The sequence below is a fragment of the Aythya ferina genome, assembly GCF_964211825.1.
Source record: "Aythya ferina genome assembly, chromosome: W".
NCBI classification, from domain to species: Eukaryota; Metazoa; Chordata; class Aves; order Anseriformes; family Anatidae; genus Aythya; species Aythya ferina.
This window is the reverse complement of record NC_140313.1, coordinates 15,517,095-15,536,649: the sequence shown is the minus strand read 5'-3', so window position 1 is coordinate 15,536,649 and position 19,555 is coordinate 15,517,095. Positions and strand designations below refer to the sequence as shown.

The 19,555-nt window shown below is 58.6% G+C and overlaps 1 protein-coding gene across 1 annotated transcript; it reads left to right on the top strand.

Annotated features, from left to right (window-relative positions):
* The first annotated feature begins 3,076 nt into the window (after positions 1 to 3,076).
* On the top strand, positions 3,077 to 16,504 carry LOC311426327 (uncharacterized protein). Its single transcript, XM_084502762.1, has 9 exons — positions 3,077 to 3,308; positions 3,922 to 4,047; positions 10,372 to 10,505; positions 11,843 to 11,960; positions 12,084 to 12,154; positions 12,397 to 12,472; positions 13,126 to 13,188; positions 13,381 to 13,450; positions 16,199 to 16,504. Exons 1-9 carry the CDS (start codon positions 3,195 to 3,197, stop codon positions 16,279 to 16,281), a joined length of 855 nt encoding a protein of 284 aa, XP_084358888.1. The 5' UTR covers positions 3,077 to 3,194; the 3' UTR covers positions 16,282 to 16,504.
* The last annotated feature ends 3,051 nt before the right edge of the window (positions 16,505 to 19,555 follow it).

Below are 19,555 nucleotides of genomic sequence, written 5' to 3'. Positions count from 1 at the left end.
AGTCCTTGCAGGTGCTGCTGGGGGCCAGGGAGGATTTTGTTGCTGGGGGATTTGAGGGCCGGCCGGGCTCCAGCGCAGCACCTGCCCCTGGGGCTTTGCACTCCTGGCCCCATTCCTGCAGCCAGCTGAAAATATCCCTGGGCAGGGCAGCAGGAGGGGGTGCAGGTGGGTCATCCCCCAGTATGCTGACCCCCCCAAACCACCCCGGTTGGGGCTGCGGCCCTCTGCATGCCAGAGGGCCAGGAATGTGGCCTGAGCTTTCCTGGCTGCTGGTGCTGAGCTCAGGCCCTGAAATAGCCCCCTGGGGCTGACCTGTGCGGGTGGCAGCTGCCCCAGCTTGGCTACTTCCCCACCTGCTCCCATGCCATCACTCAGCTGGGTTTGGGGAGACCCGAGTGGTGGAAGGGATGCTGTGGGGTGGAGTGGGGACACTTCTTCCCCTGCGATCTGTCCCCTGCACCCTGCATCCCCCCCCTCCCCAGAACATACCAGCACCAGCAAACACTCAAGAGGCTGAGTTGCCCTGTGAGTATTGCATGTCACAACTCTGCAAGGCCTTGGCTTGGGGCGGGGGGGCATGTTGTGGGGCTTGGGGCTGTTCTGGGTCCCCCCACAGCACAGCAGCATCCCACAGCATCCCAGCTGAGCCTGGGGTACTGGCACGCCCAGGGTGCTGAGATGCTGTCCCCCCTCACCCGGGACATTCTCCCATGGTGGCCTGTTTCCAGGGCAGATTTGTGCCTCCCACAGGAATCCCAGCCCTCCCAGCTGTCCCCTGACAATCTGTGCTGACCTGACCTGGCACCAGGCTCTCGCCCAGGTACAACCAGACACGGGACCCTCTGATCGCACAGCAAGGAAAGTAAGCAGGCATGTCCCACCCTGCCACCCCTGGACCTGGGCAGGGGGCTGCCAGCAGTGGGGACCCCTGGCCACATCCTCTGGACGAGGGGAGGAGACACAGATGCCAGCACTAAATCCATGTGGGAGGGACATGGGGCAGGATTCAGCCTGGCCAGAGCTCCGGCCCCATAAATTTCCCTGGCTTGAGTGGGGGGGGGGGGTATTTTTGCACACAGGTTCCAGCAGGCACAAGTGGTGCTTGGACCTGGGACACCTCAGTCACAAGGTGCCAGCGGCCCAAATTCGTCTGGGCTTGGGAAGCTGCAGCCTGGCTCATCAGGGAGTCCTGGGATGGGATGAGGCTGCAGCACAGGTGGCACCCAGGGACATACCGTTAGCAGGAAAAGCCTTTCCCCAGGAGGGCACTCAGACCCCAGAGCAGGGAACGGAGAGGGGATGTGCACCCCTTGCACCCACTTGTCCTGGCGGCCACCCTGGAGGATGGCTTCGAGGGCAGGCTCACAGATGGGGTCACCCTGATGGCCCCAGCTGCCTGGGGAACTGTGTTCCTTGGGGGGGGGGGGGGGAGGGGGGGGGGGGGGGGACACGATGATGACACATTTAAAAGCCCCCATCCCTTTCCTGGCTTCTCACATCATACACATCACCAGCTTTGCCCTGAGCTGAAGCATCTCCTCAAAAGCCATCCATCCTCATCTGGGAACAACAGGAGATGGATCCTCCCCCCTCCCCGGCAGTAGCATGCTGGGGGTTCCTGGCTCTCCTCCAAATATGTGCCTAATTCATCAGCATTAATACCACTTGCCAGCGTCCAGCAGCGGCTCTGCTGTTTTGCATGGCTCCTGCAGCCCCTTGGTCCTTGGAGGATGCCTCTCATGTCCTCCCTATGTCCCCCAAAATCCAGGCTGCGCTCAGCATTGCCCCCAGAAAGCTGTTTCCTGCACCCCATTTTGGGGAGCCCTGTGCTGGGCTGGATGCAGCCCTAGGGCGATGGGCTGGGGAGCTCACATGCCCCCCTCGCCCTGCTCCAGCCCAGCCCAGCCCCTCATTTCCTGTGGCCTCCCAGGCTCAGAGCCCACCCTGCAGCTGGGAATGCGCCAGAAGTATTTACGAGTGGCATTAAACCATGGGGTATTTTTGGAGGAGCCAGGATCTGAAGGGTTTGCATTTTTTTTTTGCCTGTGGAATGTAGTTTATTTAGAGCAGAAGGAGTGGGGCAGCCTGCATGCCCTGTGTCCTCCCAAAACACCAGCCTATGGGATGCATAGGTGCTGGCTGTCCCTGCATGCTGGGGACAATGGCACCTGGGCACAAAGTGGCAGCGATGTCAGGGCAACACTGGGGCGCCTGCGTGGAACCAGGGCCCCTGCCTTGTTGTGACGCAGGAATGGGATCGGGAGGTTGTCGCTCAGCTCCCTTCTCTCCCAAAGGATTTTCCCTGTGTTTTACTGCCAGGTCTAGTGTGGATGCCAGGGCAGTGTGGGGAAGTGTCCTGGGATAGCTGTGCTGGGAAAAGCCTGCTTGGTGCAGGGGGGACAGTGGGATTCCCACTGTGGCCACCTTCACCGAGCATCCCTGTGCCCGTCGCTGGCCCTGGGGGGTGGCAGGGGGATGGGGACAGGCCCGGGCAAGCAATGGGACTGGTCCTGGGAAACAGTACCGTTATTGGAGCAGGGATCTCCTTAGGATAGAGCAACCCCCTGTGAGTTTAGGGGGTGGGATGTCTGGTAGGGGAAGCTTTGGGGGACCCCCAGGGCATGGAACTGCAGCAAAGGGGCTGCAGTGCTGGTAGCATGGTGTCCTGCAGGGGAGATGGGGGGGCCACAGACAACTGGACCCTGGGGCACAGCAGCATCATGACAGTCCTTGGGTGTTCCCCACTTCATTCACAGCCCAAGGAGTGTCCCTGCGGCCCCAGGAAGCAGTCAGTGCCTGTGGGGTGTCACAGCGCGTGTGTGTCCCCACAGCACAGAGCCCCCGGGGTGTCCCCAGCGCTGTCCCCCGGGGGTGTCCTCAGCCCATCGCCACCGGGGCAACCCTCTCTCGGTTCCCCCGCGGGTGCCTGGTGCCGGGGGCCGTGGTGGTGCCTACCGGGTGCCTCCCCCCCATACCCCCCCTTCTCCCGTCCCGCTCGGTGCCGCGGCCGGTGGCGAAGCCTGTCCCTAAAAGGTGCTGGCGGGCGGTGGGGGAGGTACCGGGGAGGCCCCCACCCGCCGCGGCCCCTCCCCGGCTCTTAGGCGGCGCGGCGAGGCGGGGGGCTCAGTGCCGATACTGCCGCCGCCCCCGGTGCTCCGTGCCCCGCCGCCACCCTAAGCCCCGCCACTGCCACCATGGAGGCCATCAAGAAGAAGATGCAGATGCTCAAACTGGACAAGGAGAATGCCATCGACCGAGCTGAGCAGGCAGAGGCTGACAAGAAGCAGGCAGAGGACCGCTGCAAGCAGGTAGGTGGGTGTCCCACAGACCCCCCCCCCCCAAAAAAAAAAAAAAAAGTTGATGGGGACCCCTGCCCTAAAGGGGTTTGACCCCAGGGACCTTGCCCTGCTGTGTGTCCGACCTTGGGAACCACCACCCTGGGGACACCCAGCCCTGGGGACCTCACCCTGCTGGGTGGCCAGCCCTGGGGACCAGTGTCCCAGCCTGTTGTACCTGGCCTCAGCACTTCCAAAATACACTGGGTCTTGGTGGGACACCCCAGTGCCAACTCCCTGTCCCTCTGCCAGGGAGACCCCTGGGGGCAGCATGCTCCCACCTCAACCACACAGAGATGGGGACCTTCCTGGTGCCCCTGCAGCTGTGTCCTCAAATCAGGACCCCATTGCCCCCTCCAGGCTCAGGGGTGCTCCAGCCCCAAGGGACCTGGGGCTTCCTAAGGATGTGTGACCCCTGAATTGACAGAGTGATTGTGTCCACTTGCTACTGCTGTGCCCCCAGCCTGGGCCACCCTGGGATGAGGGTGACTGTCCCCTGCCAGGTGGGTGCCCCAGGGTGACCAACTGTGCGTCAGGGGTGCCATAATCCATCTGTGGGTGCCCCCATAATCCATCCCTTCCGCAGCTGGAGGAGGAACAGCAGGGCCTGCAGAAGAAGCTGAAGGGCACGGAGGATGAGGTGGAGAAGTACTCTGAGTCCGTCAAGGAGGCCCAGGAGAAGCTGGAGCAGGCGGAGAAGAAAGCCACAGATGTACGTAGGCAACCCCTCTTCTGTGTGGGCACTGGACCCTGGGAGGGGGAGCAAAGGAAGAGGGGAGCCTTATATGGCAAGTATTGGTGGGGAAGGGTGGCAGGATCCGTCCCTGCCATGCTGACACCAAGCCAGGCAGTGGGTGCCAGGCAGGTCCCACGCAGGTGCCTCCGGTACGGGGGCACTGCTCAGTCCCAGCACCCCAAAACACAGGGACAAGCAGCCTCGCCATGCATTGCCAATACATGTGGAGGGAAAACTCCACAGTGGTCACACAAATGTGTTAGAAAAGTGAAAAAGAGCAGAGAAACAGGAAAAGCTCTCGCCTGTGGCCAGCTGCTGAGCACTGGTTGCATAGGATGCTTGGAGTTCGTGGGAGGACAGTCCTTTTGGGCTCCAACATGCCATCCTGTACTCTGGGAAGGGAAAGGCCAGGAAGAGTTTTATTTAGGGCCATGACTGATGTTTCTCCTGGGAAATGGATCCTGGCAGGGAGATGTTAGGAAGGTGTTGAAATTGGCTTGTGCCTGACCAGGATGAAGGGTGGAACAGCTGTGCGTGGCCTCATTGCTGCTCAGGAACTGGGTATAACAACCCGCAGTGCCACACAGGGTATTTGACACCCTATAAATAAATCCTCCTTTTGATAGCCAGTCCTTCTCTGATGAAAACCAACCCTGGAAACTGGAGTAGAAACTAAAGGGGAGCCATCGGGAGTGCAGCCAGCAGGGGCACGGCCAGGCTTTTCAGGATTGAGAACCAAAAATTCAATCCCAGCTGTTTTATGGAGCCAAGTGGGGGAGATATGTCAAATCTCCAAGGTGGCTGCCAAGGACAGAGGAGAGTAGGCAGGGACAAGCAGTGGCAGTAAAGTCCCCAGGGTAGCCTAGAGTCCCTGGGGAGTGACCAGGACCCACCCCCCATGCCACCTCACAGGGACCCTCAGCCTCCATGGGCACAAGGGGTGCCGGCAGCAGAGAAGCAGGCACAGGGGGAAAGAGGAGACAGCCTGAGAGCCCACCCTAGTGTCCCCAGTCCCACCAGTGCCTGCCTCACATCATTCCTGGTGTTTCCAAAAGGGACAGACGAGGTGGCTGTCCCCAGAGCAGCTCCTGGGGTGAGGAGGGGGTGTCCCCAGCCTGTGTGCCCCCCCAAGCTCTGGGCCGCAAGGTGCCAGATTCCAGCCAGCGCCAGGCTGCATCTTGCAGGAGTTTTGAGAAGTTTGTCCTGAGAAATACTCTGGTGCTGTTTGCTGACCTTTCGGGCCTGCCCAAAGTTAGAAACAAACCCAAGTTGTTAAAACATTGGAAATACTCTGGAAGGGCTCATTTGTCTTGGCAAGAGGCAGGCATGCTGGACTGGCCAGGGAGGGATGAGCTGCATTCCAGGGTCCGTGCCAGGGTCTGTACCCATCTGATGGGATCCATATGGGGTGGGGCGAGCTCGGTGTGGGGCTTGGCGGGATGTGGGGGGGACTCAGGGGTGCTCGGTGGCACTGAGAGAGGTCCACAGCAGTGGGGAAAGGCTGCGGGCTTTGGTGAGGAAAGCAGGTTTCCCCCCATCCTGGCAGGTATGGGGGCGGGGAGCCTCTGGCCCCTCAAGGGAAGGGTCTGGAGCAGGGTCGCAGCAAAGGAGCCCTGCTGCAGTGTTGGGAAGGGCAGGCTGTCTGTGCCATTCACAGGGACAGTCTGTGCTCTGTGCAAGACCTGGAAGTCACCGGGTGTCCATGGCGGGGACATGAATGTGCTGACAGCACTAAGTGGTCCCTGCTCCGGCAAGGAGGAGCAGGACAGAGCCCCAGGTCGGCAGCTCCATGGAGCTGTGGATCCTTCCCAGCAGCTTTATGAGGCCACCGTGGCCCCATCATCTCCTTGTCCCCCAAGAGGGACAGCCCACAGGGACAATGCACAAGTCCAACAGCAGCTGGAGCAGGGTTTATTCCCTGCAGCCCCTCCAGCCCCACATGTCCCCAATGGCCAGCCTGTCTCCAGCCGCCCGCTGAGCACAGGGAAACTCAGGCTCTGCCATTCCCAGGCCATGATCCTGGAGGCTTCACCAAGTTCCCGCCCCGTTGCTCTCCCAAGCTGAGACTTTGCTCTTATTTGGTGATTCCCTGAGCCAGTGGGAGGGAACGGGGCACTGCTGGGAAGTGACTGCATCCCTGGGTGGGGCCAGAGCAGGAGGCACCCAGCCTGGCTGCCACAGGACCAGGGTGCCTGCCCCCCAGCCTGCCCTCTGCTGCCATATCCCATTGCCCCTTAGCCAGTGGGACCCCTGTGTCCCGTGTGCCGCTCTGTGCCCGAGTGTCATGCTGGGAGCGGGAAAGGACCGGGGCCAAGTACAAGGCCACGTGCTCCCATGCTGCTGCCACCTGGCCAGGGGCATGGGGCTGCAGGCCCCCCCCTCCAGTGGCATGTCTGGGTGCTGCCCTCCACAGGGTGGCCCCAGACCCCATGGCAGCCAGCAGGAACAGCCCAGGAATCGGCGTCCCTGGAGGCAGGTGTGAAGTAAGGTCAGGGCTGCCCGGGAGCTGTCAGAGCTCCTTAAGGCAGGATTGAGTGCCACTGTGCTATGCCTTCCTAATGCATTGGGGCATCTGCTGTGGCCAAAATGCAGAGCTGGGGGACTGGCCTCTCCCATGGGGCACTGGCCCCAGGGGTCTTTGTGGGGCTGCCGGCCAGGTCCCAGTTTAGAGGAGCACATGCCAAGGGGTTGAGACACTGGGGGGCACACTGTGCCCAGGTACCCAGGGGGACGCCTGCCCCATCCCTCTCATTGACTCACCTATGGGGCAGAAATTCTCCCCACCCACCCCCCCCCGGCTTTGCAGCAGGTGTGTGAAGAGGCTGGGGAGCTCCCACGGGTATGCCACTCCTCTGTTTGTGGGGGCCCACAGGGCACCCCCTCAGACTCCTTGGACCCTTGTCCCCCCAGCAAAATTGACTTGCTGAGCTCCTTTCTGCCTGTCTGCTGGAGCTTGGCGGGGACATGCACTCCTGCCTGGGGGGGCACTGTGTGCCCTGTTCCAGGAGGGGGCTATGTCCCCTATGCTGGGGGGCACCCTGTACCCTAGCTGGGGTGGGGAGCCATGCACCCTGCCCAGGGGGGCAATGTGCCATGCCCAGAAGGCACCGTACATCTTCCCTCAGGAGGGGGGGGCTTGTCACCTCAGCCTGGGGCGGACGTGTGTCCTGCCGGGGGGGGCACGTACCTCCTCTTCAGGGCAGGGGCTGCACACCCAGCCGGGGGGGGGGGGAGCATGTGCTCCAACTGGGGGCACCACATGCTCTGGCTGGGGAGCATGGTGGGCCTGGGTCCTGGCAGGCCATGGCGGCAGCAGCAGTAGGAGGAGGAGCAGGAAGGGATGGAGGCAGGGTGGGCAGCAGGAGCGACTGCCGCCTGAGCGCTTCCTGCCCAAGCCAGGCGGATCCCACAAAGGGCTCGGCAGCACAGACTCTTTGTGCTCCCCGCTGGCCACACGGCCATGGCCGGCATCAGCTCCATTGATGCCATCAAGAAGAAGATCCAGAACCTACAGCAGGTGGCTGATGAGGCGGAGGAGCACACCGAGCATCTGCAGCGGGAGGCCAATGCCGAGCGGCAGGCCCAGGAGCGGGTAAGGCTCCTGGGGCTGGGGACCCCTGGGACCCCCCTGCTGCAAGGGGGGCTGGACGGCTGCCAGCCCCTCAGGGCCAGACACCAGGAAGCGGAGCACTGTATGCCCTCCTGGGTGTTGGCTGCCCTGGTACGAGCATGGGCAGCCGATCCCCAGCTGCCCCATGGCATGCCTGGGTGGGATCCGGCACCGGCATCCTCACTGCCCCTGGGACAGAGAGCTGGGGAGGCATGGCACAGCCGAGTTGTGCATCCCGGTGCATGAGAGCCCCCTGGGTTCAGGTATGGGGTGGGGGGCTCTGGGCAGGGTCCTTGCTGCCAGTGGGCTGCCCAGTGCCATGGGAGGTACCCATGGACCTTGCTAGGGATGCTCCTGTGACAGGGCTCACTGCGGCTTCCCCAGCTGGCAGGACACAGGGCAGTGGCCAGCTCACTGCCTTGGCTTGGCTGGGGCCAGTAGACCCTGGGAAAGGGTTCCCCCCACCTCCTGAGGTTTGGCTGAGAATCCCATGCCAAGCTCTGGGTCTGACTTCCCAGCAGAGCCCCCTGCTCTCCAGCATGTCCCTTGGCAGGGAGAAGCCACCCCATCACACTGCCGTCGGCCAACATTTCCACTCTTATGTTGGTAGGATGGCATTTCCAGGTTGCATCTTGTTCCTGGTGTGGCTTTTTTGTTGTTGTTGGGTATTTGTGTGTGTGTTTTTGTTTTGTTTTGTTTATTTTTCCTATGCCTTCCCCGCTCATTTAACATCCTTGCGCTATCAGGGGCAGCAGAGCTGGGTACAGTACCCGGGCTGTTGTTACTGGGGCTGTGTGGGGAGGAAACAGCCCCTTCCTGCAGCCGCAAATCAGTTTCCAGGTCACCAGGAGCTGCTGGTGAGTACGTTTCCGAGTGCCCATTCGGGCAGCTCTGACCCACTTTGGGGGGCAATCCCAGGGAGAAAAGTCCCCGCTGGGGTGAGGCAGAGCATCTGTAGAGATGCTGGCTGTGCCCACCAGCACCCTATGGGGGACTGTGGTGGCGGGCATGGGGACATCCCCACCTGGCTCCCCACTCCCTCCGCTCCGTGTCCCAAGGGTGCTTCCGCTGCTGGAGCACAGGGCCAGGCCAGGCCTGCTCCAGCCCATGAATGAGCAGGAGGCATGATCCCCTGGGCTGCTGCCTGCCCCTTGGTGCTCTCACTGCTGCCCATCCCTTTGCACCCCAGGGTTTTTTTCTTCCCACCCCCCTCCTTCCAGCAGCCTCCCCCCCCACCACCCCCGTGGGGAGCAGGGCCAGGAGCTGCTGAGGCAGCATTTCCCAGTGGTGATGGAGCAGGAGGCCTTAGCAAATGGAAAGAGCGCAGGGCCAGGCATGGAGGGGCTGGCAGGGGGCCAGGGCCACTGCTCCCGGCCTGCCCGGCTCCTGGGCTTGCGCACGGGGAACCTGGGAACAGGGAGGAGGGTAGTGGAGGGGTCAGGGGGCAGATAGGACCCTGTCCTGCCAGCCGGAGGCTTCGGTTTGGCCAGGATCCAGCCCGCCAAGGGCAACTCACTCCATTGCCCCTGGTGCCAGGCTGTAAATCGGGGGGGGGGGGGGCACAGGGGCTCCAAGCAGCCCCATGGCGCAGTGAGGCTCAGCGGTGTGGGGCCAGGGAAGGCGTCCCAGCTATTTGGCTCTGCTGCCACATCTATAAACAGGAAATCCACAATTGGCTCCCATCCTCTTTTCAGGAGTAAATCTGCACAGGGCATTCCTCCTCCTTTACTCACTGCTCTGCAAACCCCAAACACCATCCCTGTGATGGCACAGCCACCCTGGCCATCCAACCTGTGATATATGGAGTAATAATTCGTGTCAAGAAGATGGTTGATATTAATAAAGAAGGGGGAGATGTGGGCAGACTCTTAATGATGAGGCCATCAGGAATGTAAAAGAGTTTAGAGGGAACAAAGAAGGGTGATTCAGGAGACTCCATGCAGTCTTGGGTTGCTTGTTCTCCAGCCGTTAAGGTATGGAAGTTGCTGGGTGTTTGCTGTTGCTGGGCAAAGTTGTTTGACCAATGAAAAGTTGTTTTTGAAAAGGACTGCTGTGGGGTGAAGGGTATAAGAGGGGAGCCTGTCCTCAAGATGAAAAAAAGGCAACACAAATGGAAAATGGAGACTGTTATATGATAAGTCATGGAAGATATGGGAGCACTTCAACCAGGATTACCAACTCCAACTATGCTCCCCCAGTCATGGACATTACCTTTTCTGATTGTACATATGCATAGGTGTACTCAGGTTTAGTATGTAAAAGCAATGTTCTGTATATTTAGAAGGTTCGATGTTCGTGTGTGCGTGTTGGTAGAGCATAGACTCCCTGCTCACCCAGTGCTGTTTACTTGCCTTTTATAAATATTACTAAATTCAGATTGAGTTGAGATTTCATTTATAACACGACCCATTGAGCATGTCTCTTCCATCTCCAGGGCTGGGGGCACAAAGATGTGGTGCAGGGGCTGCACATGCCAAACTCAGGACAGAGTTTTGTGGCATCAAATGAGATGCTAGGGATGGGGAAAGCTCCTTTGTCCTCGTGGAAGGGTGATGGGGTGTGTGCCCCAGCCGGGCGAGCGCTTGTGGGAGTGCAACATGGTACGAAGGGGTGCTCTAGCTAGCAAATGCAAAAGCAACTGCTGAAAATGAGTGGGGATGGGCGGTGACAGAGGGGTTTCTGCTCCACAGGCTGAAGCTGAGGTGGCTTCTCTGAATCGCCGCATCCAGCTGGTGGAGGAGGAGCTGGACCGGGCCCAGGAGCGCCTGGCCACTGCCCTGCAGAAGCTGGAGGAGGCTGAGAAGGCGGCGGATGAAAGCGAGAGGTGTGATGGGGGGGGGGAATGACGACAGCCAGGGTTGCCTTAGGTCACCCTTGATTTGAAGGCAGGACCCCTTGTCTTTGCAGAAGGGCTTTGGGAGCCTTAAAATTGAACTGACCTCATGGGGTTTGTGTTAGTTTCCTGCAGACTGCAAAGGATGAGAGGACAACATGGAGTCCAACCCGCCCCCGCCCCATGCTATGGGTGATCTTTGCATACTTTGAAATTTCCAGGCCACCCATAAAATCCTTAAAAATGTGATTGGATGCCTATTCAAATATCAGGCTAAAGCCAGAGAGTGCTTGGAGCTGGTTTCCTGCCCCAGAGCTGACTCCTTTGCTCAAGGGCTGAGCAAAGCCCAGGAGGGGACTCCTGTGCCCAGGAACTGAGGTTGGCCCTGGGGAATGAAACGGCCTAATTCAGGAAAGCACTGCAGAGCACATATGGTGCATTGGCCCATCCTCTGATGAAGTGCCTGCTTGTGGCACACATGTTTCCTGGGCAGGAGCCATGCAGGTGAGGGTGCAAGGGTATCATGGTAAGCACCTAGACACATCACCACCTTCCTGACAGTTGTGTGAACAATTGGCAATTTGCAGCTGGCCTCAACTGGCAAAGAGCAGTTTGAGCAGCAACACCTGAGCAAGAGGAGAAGGGCCAAGTGGGATGTGATTGCTGTGTGTCCCACCTCAGGTGTCCCTGTCTGTGGGCATCACCCCTGAGTGAGGAAAGGCTTTGCCATTGGATTTTTCTTAACATTTCCTAAAGGTTGCTGGCCTGCAGGCTGCTTTTGCAGAGGCTGTGGCTAGCTCTACATGGACTGCACATATCTTCCCCCCCCCAGGTGATGAGTTGGGGACCTGCCTGGTTGAGAGGCACCATGGCCACATCTCATTGCTCTGGGACATGGCCCCAGGGTGGCCTTGGGGCATCTCTGCTACTTTAATTGTGCACAGCAGCATCCCTGGGGTACCACTGGCATGACCCTACTGCACGGGGTGGCCAAGTGGGTGCCAGTATCCCCAGGCAATGTCCCATGTCGCTGGAGCTGGAGGATGGCAGTGTCAGAGCATAGGGGGCAGGCAGGAGGTACAGGTGCTACCTCAGCCCACAGCAATAACATCTTAGAATCACGGAGTCATTTAGGTGGAAAAGACCTTCATGATCACCAGTCCAACCACCAACTGACCTACCAAGTCCCATCATTAAACTTAGTGCCAGGTCCACACGTCTCTTAAATACCTCCAGAGATGGGACTTCCCTGGGCAGCCCGTTCCACTGCTTGACCCCTCTCTCCCTGAAGAAATTCTTCCTAATCTTCTTGCTTTGGCTTTCCTCAGAGGCATGAAGGTCATCGAAAACAGGGCCATGAAGGATGAGGAGAAGATGGAGCTCCAGGAAATGCAGCTGAAGGAGGCCAAACACATAGCAGAAGAGGCTGACCGCAAATACGAGGAGGTGCATGCCAGCACCCATGTGCCCCCTTCCCCAGCCCTGACCCCCAGTGTCACCTGGGGTCACCCCCCTGAAGCCCTGCACCCCGAGCTGGATCTGACGCCTGCCTTTTGATGCCACCAACAGGTCGCCCGCAAGCTGGTTGTCCTTGAGGGAGAGCTAGAGCGCTCGGAGGAGAGGGCAGAGGTTGCAGAGAGGTGAGCAGGGCACCCGGCGTGCAACACATGAGGGTCCCACACCAGCCCTGCCCCATGTCCGTGAAAGCCAGGGGCAGCTGTGTGTCCATGTGGGGACAGGGATGGCCCTTCCCAACCGTTGGGGTGCTCTCTGGCTGGTGAGCTGGGAGTGGGGGGGAGGCAGAGGGATGCTGGCCCCCGGTACGTCCATGACCTGCTCTCTGCTGCCCCCCCCCCCCCGGGGCACCCCTTTTCCACCCCAGCCGAGTGAGACAGTTGGAGGAGGAGCTGCGGACCATGGACCAGACCCTCAAATCCCTCATTGCCTCAGAGGAAGAGGTACTGCAGCAGGGGCATGGGGCTATGTGCAGCAGCCCCCTCTCTCTCTGTCGCTGTCTCTCAAGCCACGCAAGCCACCTCTCTCCTCTCTGCACCGCTGCCTCGGCCGCAGCCCTCACCTTGCCTTTCCTTCTATCGCTGTGGGCAGGCGTGGAGCCTGCGTGGGCTGGGCACGCTCCTCCATGTCCGCTCTCCTCCTCAGAGGGATGCAGGAGCACGGTGGCAGCAGTGGCAGCAGAGACGCATGGTGACACACAGAGGCACAAGGAAGGGACCCACGCCTGGTGGCTCTGCTCCTCCTCCACCTGCACTACCTGAGTTTTCTCCTCTCTCAACTTGTTCTCTCTCTTTCTTTCCTCCTTCCCTGCACCCGCTCTTTCTGCTCCCCCTTCTCTCCTCCATCACTCCCTTCCCGTCCCTGCTCCCCTGCCTGGTGACCTCCACTTGGGATATAGTAAATGTGGTGACCTAGAGGAGGAGCTGAAAATTGTCACCAACAACTTGAAGTCCCTGGAGGCCCAGGCTGACAAGGTAGGGGCTGCTGGGGCTGGGCACAGTGCTTGGGGTTGAGGGGGATGGGGCTCCCTCGCTGGGGTGAAGGATGACCAGTGGTGTCCCACGGGGCTCATGGGCACACCTCTCCGTCCCTGCAGTATTCCACCAAGGAGGACAAGTACGAGGAGGAAATCAAGCTCCTAGGGGAAAAACTGAAGGAGGTAAGGCTCTTGGTTTGGGTCTCTGTGGGTACAGGACACACTCTGGCAGCAGCAAAATAATCTCTCACCTCCCAAGCTTGTGGGAGGTGCAGGAGATGCAAATGGGGCAGTTTTGGGGTGTGGGGCAGGCTTGGGATGTGGGTTTAGGGACATCCCCATCACGCTCAGCCTCTTCCTGCTGTGCTTCCACAGGCGGAGACCCGGGCAGAGTTTGCTGAGCGGTCTGTGGCAAAGCTGGAGAAAACCATTGATGACTTAGAAGGTAAAATGGCCCTGCCACCCTGTGCCCCTCTTTCCCAGGGAGAACGGAACAGGACATATTCCCGGGGGGGCTTGGCCGGACTGAGGCTGAAGCACCCCATGTGCAAGCTGAGGCAGGGGTCCTTGTGCAGGGGGTGGGCAGGAACCCCAGGAGGGAGGCTAGGATGCTGTGGGGGTGGAGTGCTGGGGTCCCTGGGTGGGAAATAGGGCTGCATCCATGCTGCCTGTGCCCAGTGCCGTACCTGCACATTCCTGCCACCCTCATCCCCTGCTCACCGTCATTCTCTCTCTGCCACTTGCCCCATCCCCGCTCCACCACCTGCCCCCCCCCACCTCCCCCCACCTGCAGATGAAGTGTATGCACAGAAGATGAAGTACAAAGCCATCAGCGAGGAGCTGGACAATGCACTTAATGACATCACCTCACTCTGAGCCCCTCCGCTGGGCACTGGCACCCCTCCCCCACCTGCCTCCCTCCTCCCCAGCTCAGCCGCTTGCCTACCCGCCCCCCCCACCGCTCCTCCTGCCTGCCCTGTTCCCTCTCTGTCCTTCCTGGCCCGCGGCTGGCGGCCTGGGGTGTCCCCGCAGTGTCCCTCTTTTGGGGGAAAACAAAAACAAGGTGTAGGCGCTATGGGGTGTTTGGGGTAAAGGGGAGCAGCCCCCATGCGCCTCAGGGTTACAGGTGGCTTGCAGGGGGGACGAAGCTGTGCCCAGGAGCCCTTTGCTCCAGCCTACCCCCACCCCCCCGGCAGCACAAGAACCGGGGATCCCGCATCCCCCCAGCAAAGCCTCGGTGCTTCTCACCGAGCCTAGGGTGGGAGGGGGACACGTCCAGAAGCAGCACCTCTGAGGAGGGGTGGGCTCTGGCCTGGGGGCTGAGGGGGTGTCCGGCCCCAGGCAGGCAGCCCCCAGCCCCACTGCTCCCCTCCCCGCTCCCCGCTTTCCTTTGCACATTGCTCTTCAGTTTGCATTTCATTATTTTTTTTTGTTGTTGTTGTTCTGTCCCTCTGGGTTACTGAGTTGGTCTCAATAAAGTGTTTTCTCTCCTTGGTTTCTCCTTTGTTTTCTTCATGCTGCTCTGGTTCTCCACTCTCATCCTTCATTTCCTGCTGTCTCACATGGGTGCTGGCAGCCAAGGGCGGGAGGTGGCCAAAAGGACTGCATGGCTGCAGCTGAGCCCCTTTGTGCCTCAGCCCGGGGATGTCCCCCACCACCTCTGGCTCGCTTGAGCACAGCTTTCCTCATCTTGTGCCACCTTCCAAGATGTTCTCCATCACTCTTTTGGCCTGAATTAATAGGGTTAGACCCGGTCCTGTCCATTCCCCATCTGCGCTCCTGGACATCGCAACAACCTCTCACAGCCCTGACCGCTCTTCTCCATCACCCGCTCTTGCCAATGGGGTTGGCCCTACTATTTGGCAGCGGTTCCTGGCCCATAAATGGGTCCCCAATCCTCCTCCTCCTCCCTCAGCATCCTACCCTGCCCTACAACCCTGTCTCAGAATTGATATACCTGAGACTGGCTGCTTCCTCCTGCCATCCCCACTGGTCCCCAGTGTCGACTAGGTGGCCATGAGGTGCCCAGCGAAGGCTCTTGTGGGCAGCACTGTCTCTTCACTAACTTGCTTTTCTCTCTCCCCTTTGCTGTGCTGACATCTCTGTTTTCTCTAGAGCACTCCCGGCAGGAAGCTGAGAAAAACTGCGTTCTCACTAACGAGCTGCAGGTCATTCTTACTGAACTTAACAACTGAGCTGCAACAGCTCCAGCCCCAGCCCAGGCTTCCGCCCCCAGGATGCTCCCAGCCCCGACTGCTCCCTGCCGTTTTGACCAGGCTGGTTTGAGGCTGGGAGCCCCTGCCCACTCCCCCCTGGGGTAATTGTCCTGCTTGGGGGGACAGGGAGCCCCTGCAGAGGTGATGTTTTTTTTCTTGAGAGAGGGATGAAGGGTTTTGCCATGTCCCGGGATGCCCACACAGTGGTGGCTGTCCCCTGGCATCAACCTGGCCTCACTGGAGAGGGACACAGTGGCTTCTGTCGCTGCGTCTTGCGTCACTGCCTTCCTCCTCTTGTCCCAGGTGGCCAGCTGCTTCCCCCTCCTTCTGGGCACCCCAAACCATGCAGGGAGGATGCCCTCGCGGTGGGGTCCCTGCAGGATGCTGGGTGGGCAGAGCCCTCATCCCATCCCCATCTCTAGCAGGAAGGCAGATGCCATCTGGAAGCCAGCGCTGGAGGAGGCTCCCCTGGCACTGGGCTGCCTGGCGGAGCTCGTCCTTGCAGCCTCATTAGGTCTGCTCCTTCTCTGCTGTCCTCTCTGCCCGCCTTCCTGGCCTGCTGTCTCACTCTTCTTCACAGAGCACCTGGCTCGTGCTGCAGGCACTGGCTCTCCTCTTTCGCTGGCTGAGGGTTTGTGCATATGCCCGTTGTAGCCAGCAGGGACAGCAGGATGGGGAGATGGGGCCACAGTGGCAGCTGGCTGGAGAGTGGTACCCATACCCTGGTGGGGCTGGCTAAGGGCAAGAGGGTGCAGTGGGAGGAGGGAGAAGCTGAACAGCAGGGACTGCCTGACCCCCAGGGATCGCAGAGGGTCTGGGCTCATCCCTGCTGGTGCTGGGGCTGCTAGACAGGGACGCCCCCCCTCAGACTGTTACCGTACTGAGCTGCCCATCTGTGTGCGTGGGTCCAACTGTGCCTGGATATGCTTATGCCATGTCTGTGTTCATGGCTGGCTGGGTGTCCCTTGTGTTCACAGAGAGTCTGGCCAGTGCTAAAGAGGAGAATGTGGGCATCCACCAGGTCCTGGACCAGACCTTGTTGGAGCTGAACAACCTCTGAGCTGCCTGGGGAGCCCCCACCCCTCTTCCCTACCCTACACGTGCACTCCACTGGCACGCTCAGGATGTCATCAGCTGAACTGCATCTTGGCCAAATCCACGCATCCATTGAAAAGGGAAGCCCTGCAGCCTTACACTGTGGCTCAAGGGGCATCTTGTCTGTGCACAGCCCGAACGGCTCTGTCCTGTCTTCATGCCCAACTATTAAAGCAGTTTGACAAGAAGGATGAGTGTGCTTGGTCATTGTGGGTGGGTACAGGCACTGGGAGATGCAGAGCCACTCTGCAGGGGCCTTGCTATGGGGCAGGTATGTCCTCCTTGGCCTTGGGATGGGACTGACAGCAAGGATGCACAGGAAACCTCAAAGTCTCAAGCTCAGTCCAAACTGAGCATCTTCCTCAAGTGCACAGCAGCAGAGAGACGTTACTAGCGTGTCCCCTTCCACCACTGTTATGTTATCTGCCAGGCACTTGCAGAAGTTGCATGGTCTTTGACAGAGTTTGGAGAATTGACTCTGCTCCATGGCCTGTGCTAATGATGCCACCTGAGCACACGTACAAGTGTGTGACCACACACATGCACATGTTGTTACTTACCAGGGTCTTCTCCAGGTCTAGAGCTGCTCACCCTGCATACTAGTTACATTTTCTATTACCAGCTGCCTGAGGGACAGCTGTATAAACTAGCAAATACTAATATGGCAGGCAACCAATTCCCAGAGCGTTCAGGAAGTTTCCTTCTGTTCTGTTGTATTTTCTCCAACGCAAAGTGAAGAGTGGCAGGATGTGTCTCATCACTGTCACCAAAAAGGGATGGACTCCCTGGGGATGCCCAAAGCTGTGATCTAGCCCTGCCCTCTGCTTTGGGCCCCTCTGAAGCTTGCACAGAGCCCTGCTGTCCCACACCACTCAGCAGATATCGCTCTGGCAGCACAGCCTCATGTGGCCAGGAAACATTAATTCATGCTGACCCCTCTCTGGGCCAGGCCATCACTCCAGCAAGTAACAGGGAGAGCTTTCCCTATCTGCTTTCCTTTATTTGCAGCACCCCTCAGCTCAGGAAAGGATGGAGAGAGTGCAGCTCTTTCCTGCCCAGGTGTTTCTGGCCTCCTGCCCTCCCCCTGGCCCCCCAAATCACATTTGGAGTTCTGAAGACCTTTGACTATGCAGCAAAGGGCTCCCCTTTGATATTGTATAAACTCACTTTAGGATAGAATAAAACTTGTGGTTAAAAATTAGCGAGAACAAAATAGACGACATCTTGTTATCTGTTGACGTTCTGTTATGTTGAAGCATCTTGTTAATTGAAACATCCCGTTATCTGTCAACCCTCAGTCAGGCTGAGACTTGAGATAACTTGAGTCAACCGTCTGTTATGTCTTGTTAACTGAGACATCCTCTTATCTGCTGACCCTCAGTTAGGCCGAAAGCCAACTCAGCATTTCTGCAGCTTGGAAAACAACTGATTAAGCAAAAGGTGAAAAGTGCATCATGAGGAAGACCTATGGCCTTCCTCCCAAAGACCACTGCCCACATCCCAAAGACCCCGGCCCACAATTCTTGGAAGGCTTTGTGCAAACGCAAGAACTGATAAGCTAATTAGCATATGAAGCGAGAGTAGGCGGGGTTATGTAATGAATATGTATAGGCGCTGATAGAATATTCATTGTTTTGCTGTATAAATATGAGATAGTTTGTCACTTCAAACATGCACGATAGGCGGAAAGATCCCCCGTGCATCCAGCACTGCAATAAAGAATATAACACTTAAGGAAATTTTGGCTTCGATCTTTAAATCACCTTGCATGGGCACTCCCTGCTCTGTGCCTCAGTGCTCATTCTCCATTGGGTTCACAGAATCACAGAATCACAGAATTTCTAGGTTGGAAGAGACCTCAAGATCATCGAGTCCAACCTCTGACCTAACGCTAACAGTCCCCACTAAACTATATCCCTAAGCTCTACATCTAAACATCTTTTAAAGACTTCCAGGGATGGTGACTCCACCACTTCCCTGGGCAGCCCATTCCAGTGTCTAACAACCCTTTCGGTAAAGAAGTTCTTCCTAACATCCAACCTAAAACTCCCCTGTCGCAACTTAAGCCCATTCCCCCTCGTCCTGTCACCAGGCACGTGGGAGAACAGACCAACCCCCACCTCACTACAGCCTCCTTTAAGGTATCTGTAAAGAGCAATAAGGTCACCCCTGAGCCTCCTTTTCTCCAGGCTGAACAAGCCCAGCTCCCTCAGCCGCTCCTCGTAGGACTTGTTCTCCAGGCCCCTCACCAGCTTCGTCGCCCTTCTCTGCACCCGCTCAAGCACCTCGATGTCCTTCTTGTAGCGAGGGGCCCAAAACTGAACACAGTACTCGAGGTGCGGCCTCACCAGAGCCGAGTACAGGGGGACGATCACCTCCCTAGCCCTGCTGGTCACACTGTTTCTGATACAAGCCAGGATGCTGTTGGCCTTCTTGGCCACCTGAGCACACTGCTGGCTCATATTCAGCCGACTATCCACCATCACTCCCAGGTCCTTCTCTGCCTGGCAGCTCTCCAACCACTCATCTCCCAGCCTGTAGCTCTGCTTGGGGTTATTGCACCCCAGGTGCAGGACCCGGCACTTGGCCTTGTTGAACTTCATGCAGTTGACCTCAGCCCATCGGTGCAGCCTATCCAGATCCTCCTGCAGAGCTTTCCTACCCTCGAGCAGATCGACACACGCGCATAGCTTGGTGTCATCTGCAAACTTACTGAGGGTGCACTCGATGCCCTCGTCCAGATCATTGATGAAGATATTAAAGAGGACCGGCCCCAGCACCGAGCCCTGGGGGACGCCACTAGTGACTGGCCTCCAACTGGACTCGACTCCATTTACCACGACTCTTTGGGCCCGGCTATCCAGCCAGTTTCTAACCAAACGAAGCGTGCGCCAGTCCAAGTCAAGAGCAGCCAGTTTCTTGAGGAGAATGCTGTGGCAGACGGTGTCAAAAGCCTTGCTGAAGTCAAGGTAGACCACATCCACAGCCTTTTCCTCATCCACTAAGCGTGTCACTTTGTCGCAGAAGGAGACCAGGTTCGTCAAGCAGGACCTGCCTTTCATAAACCCATGCTGACTGGGCCTGATCGCCTAGTTGCCCTGCAAGTGCTGCGTGATGACTGTCAAGAGGATCTGCTCCATGAGCTTCCCTGGTACTGAGGTCAAACTGACAGGCCTGTAGTTTCCCGGGTCTGCCCTCCGGCCCTTCTTGTAGATGGGCGTCACATTTGCTAGCCGCCA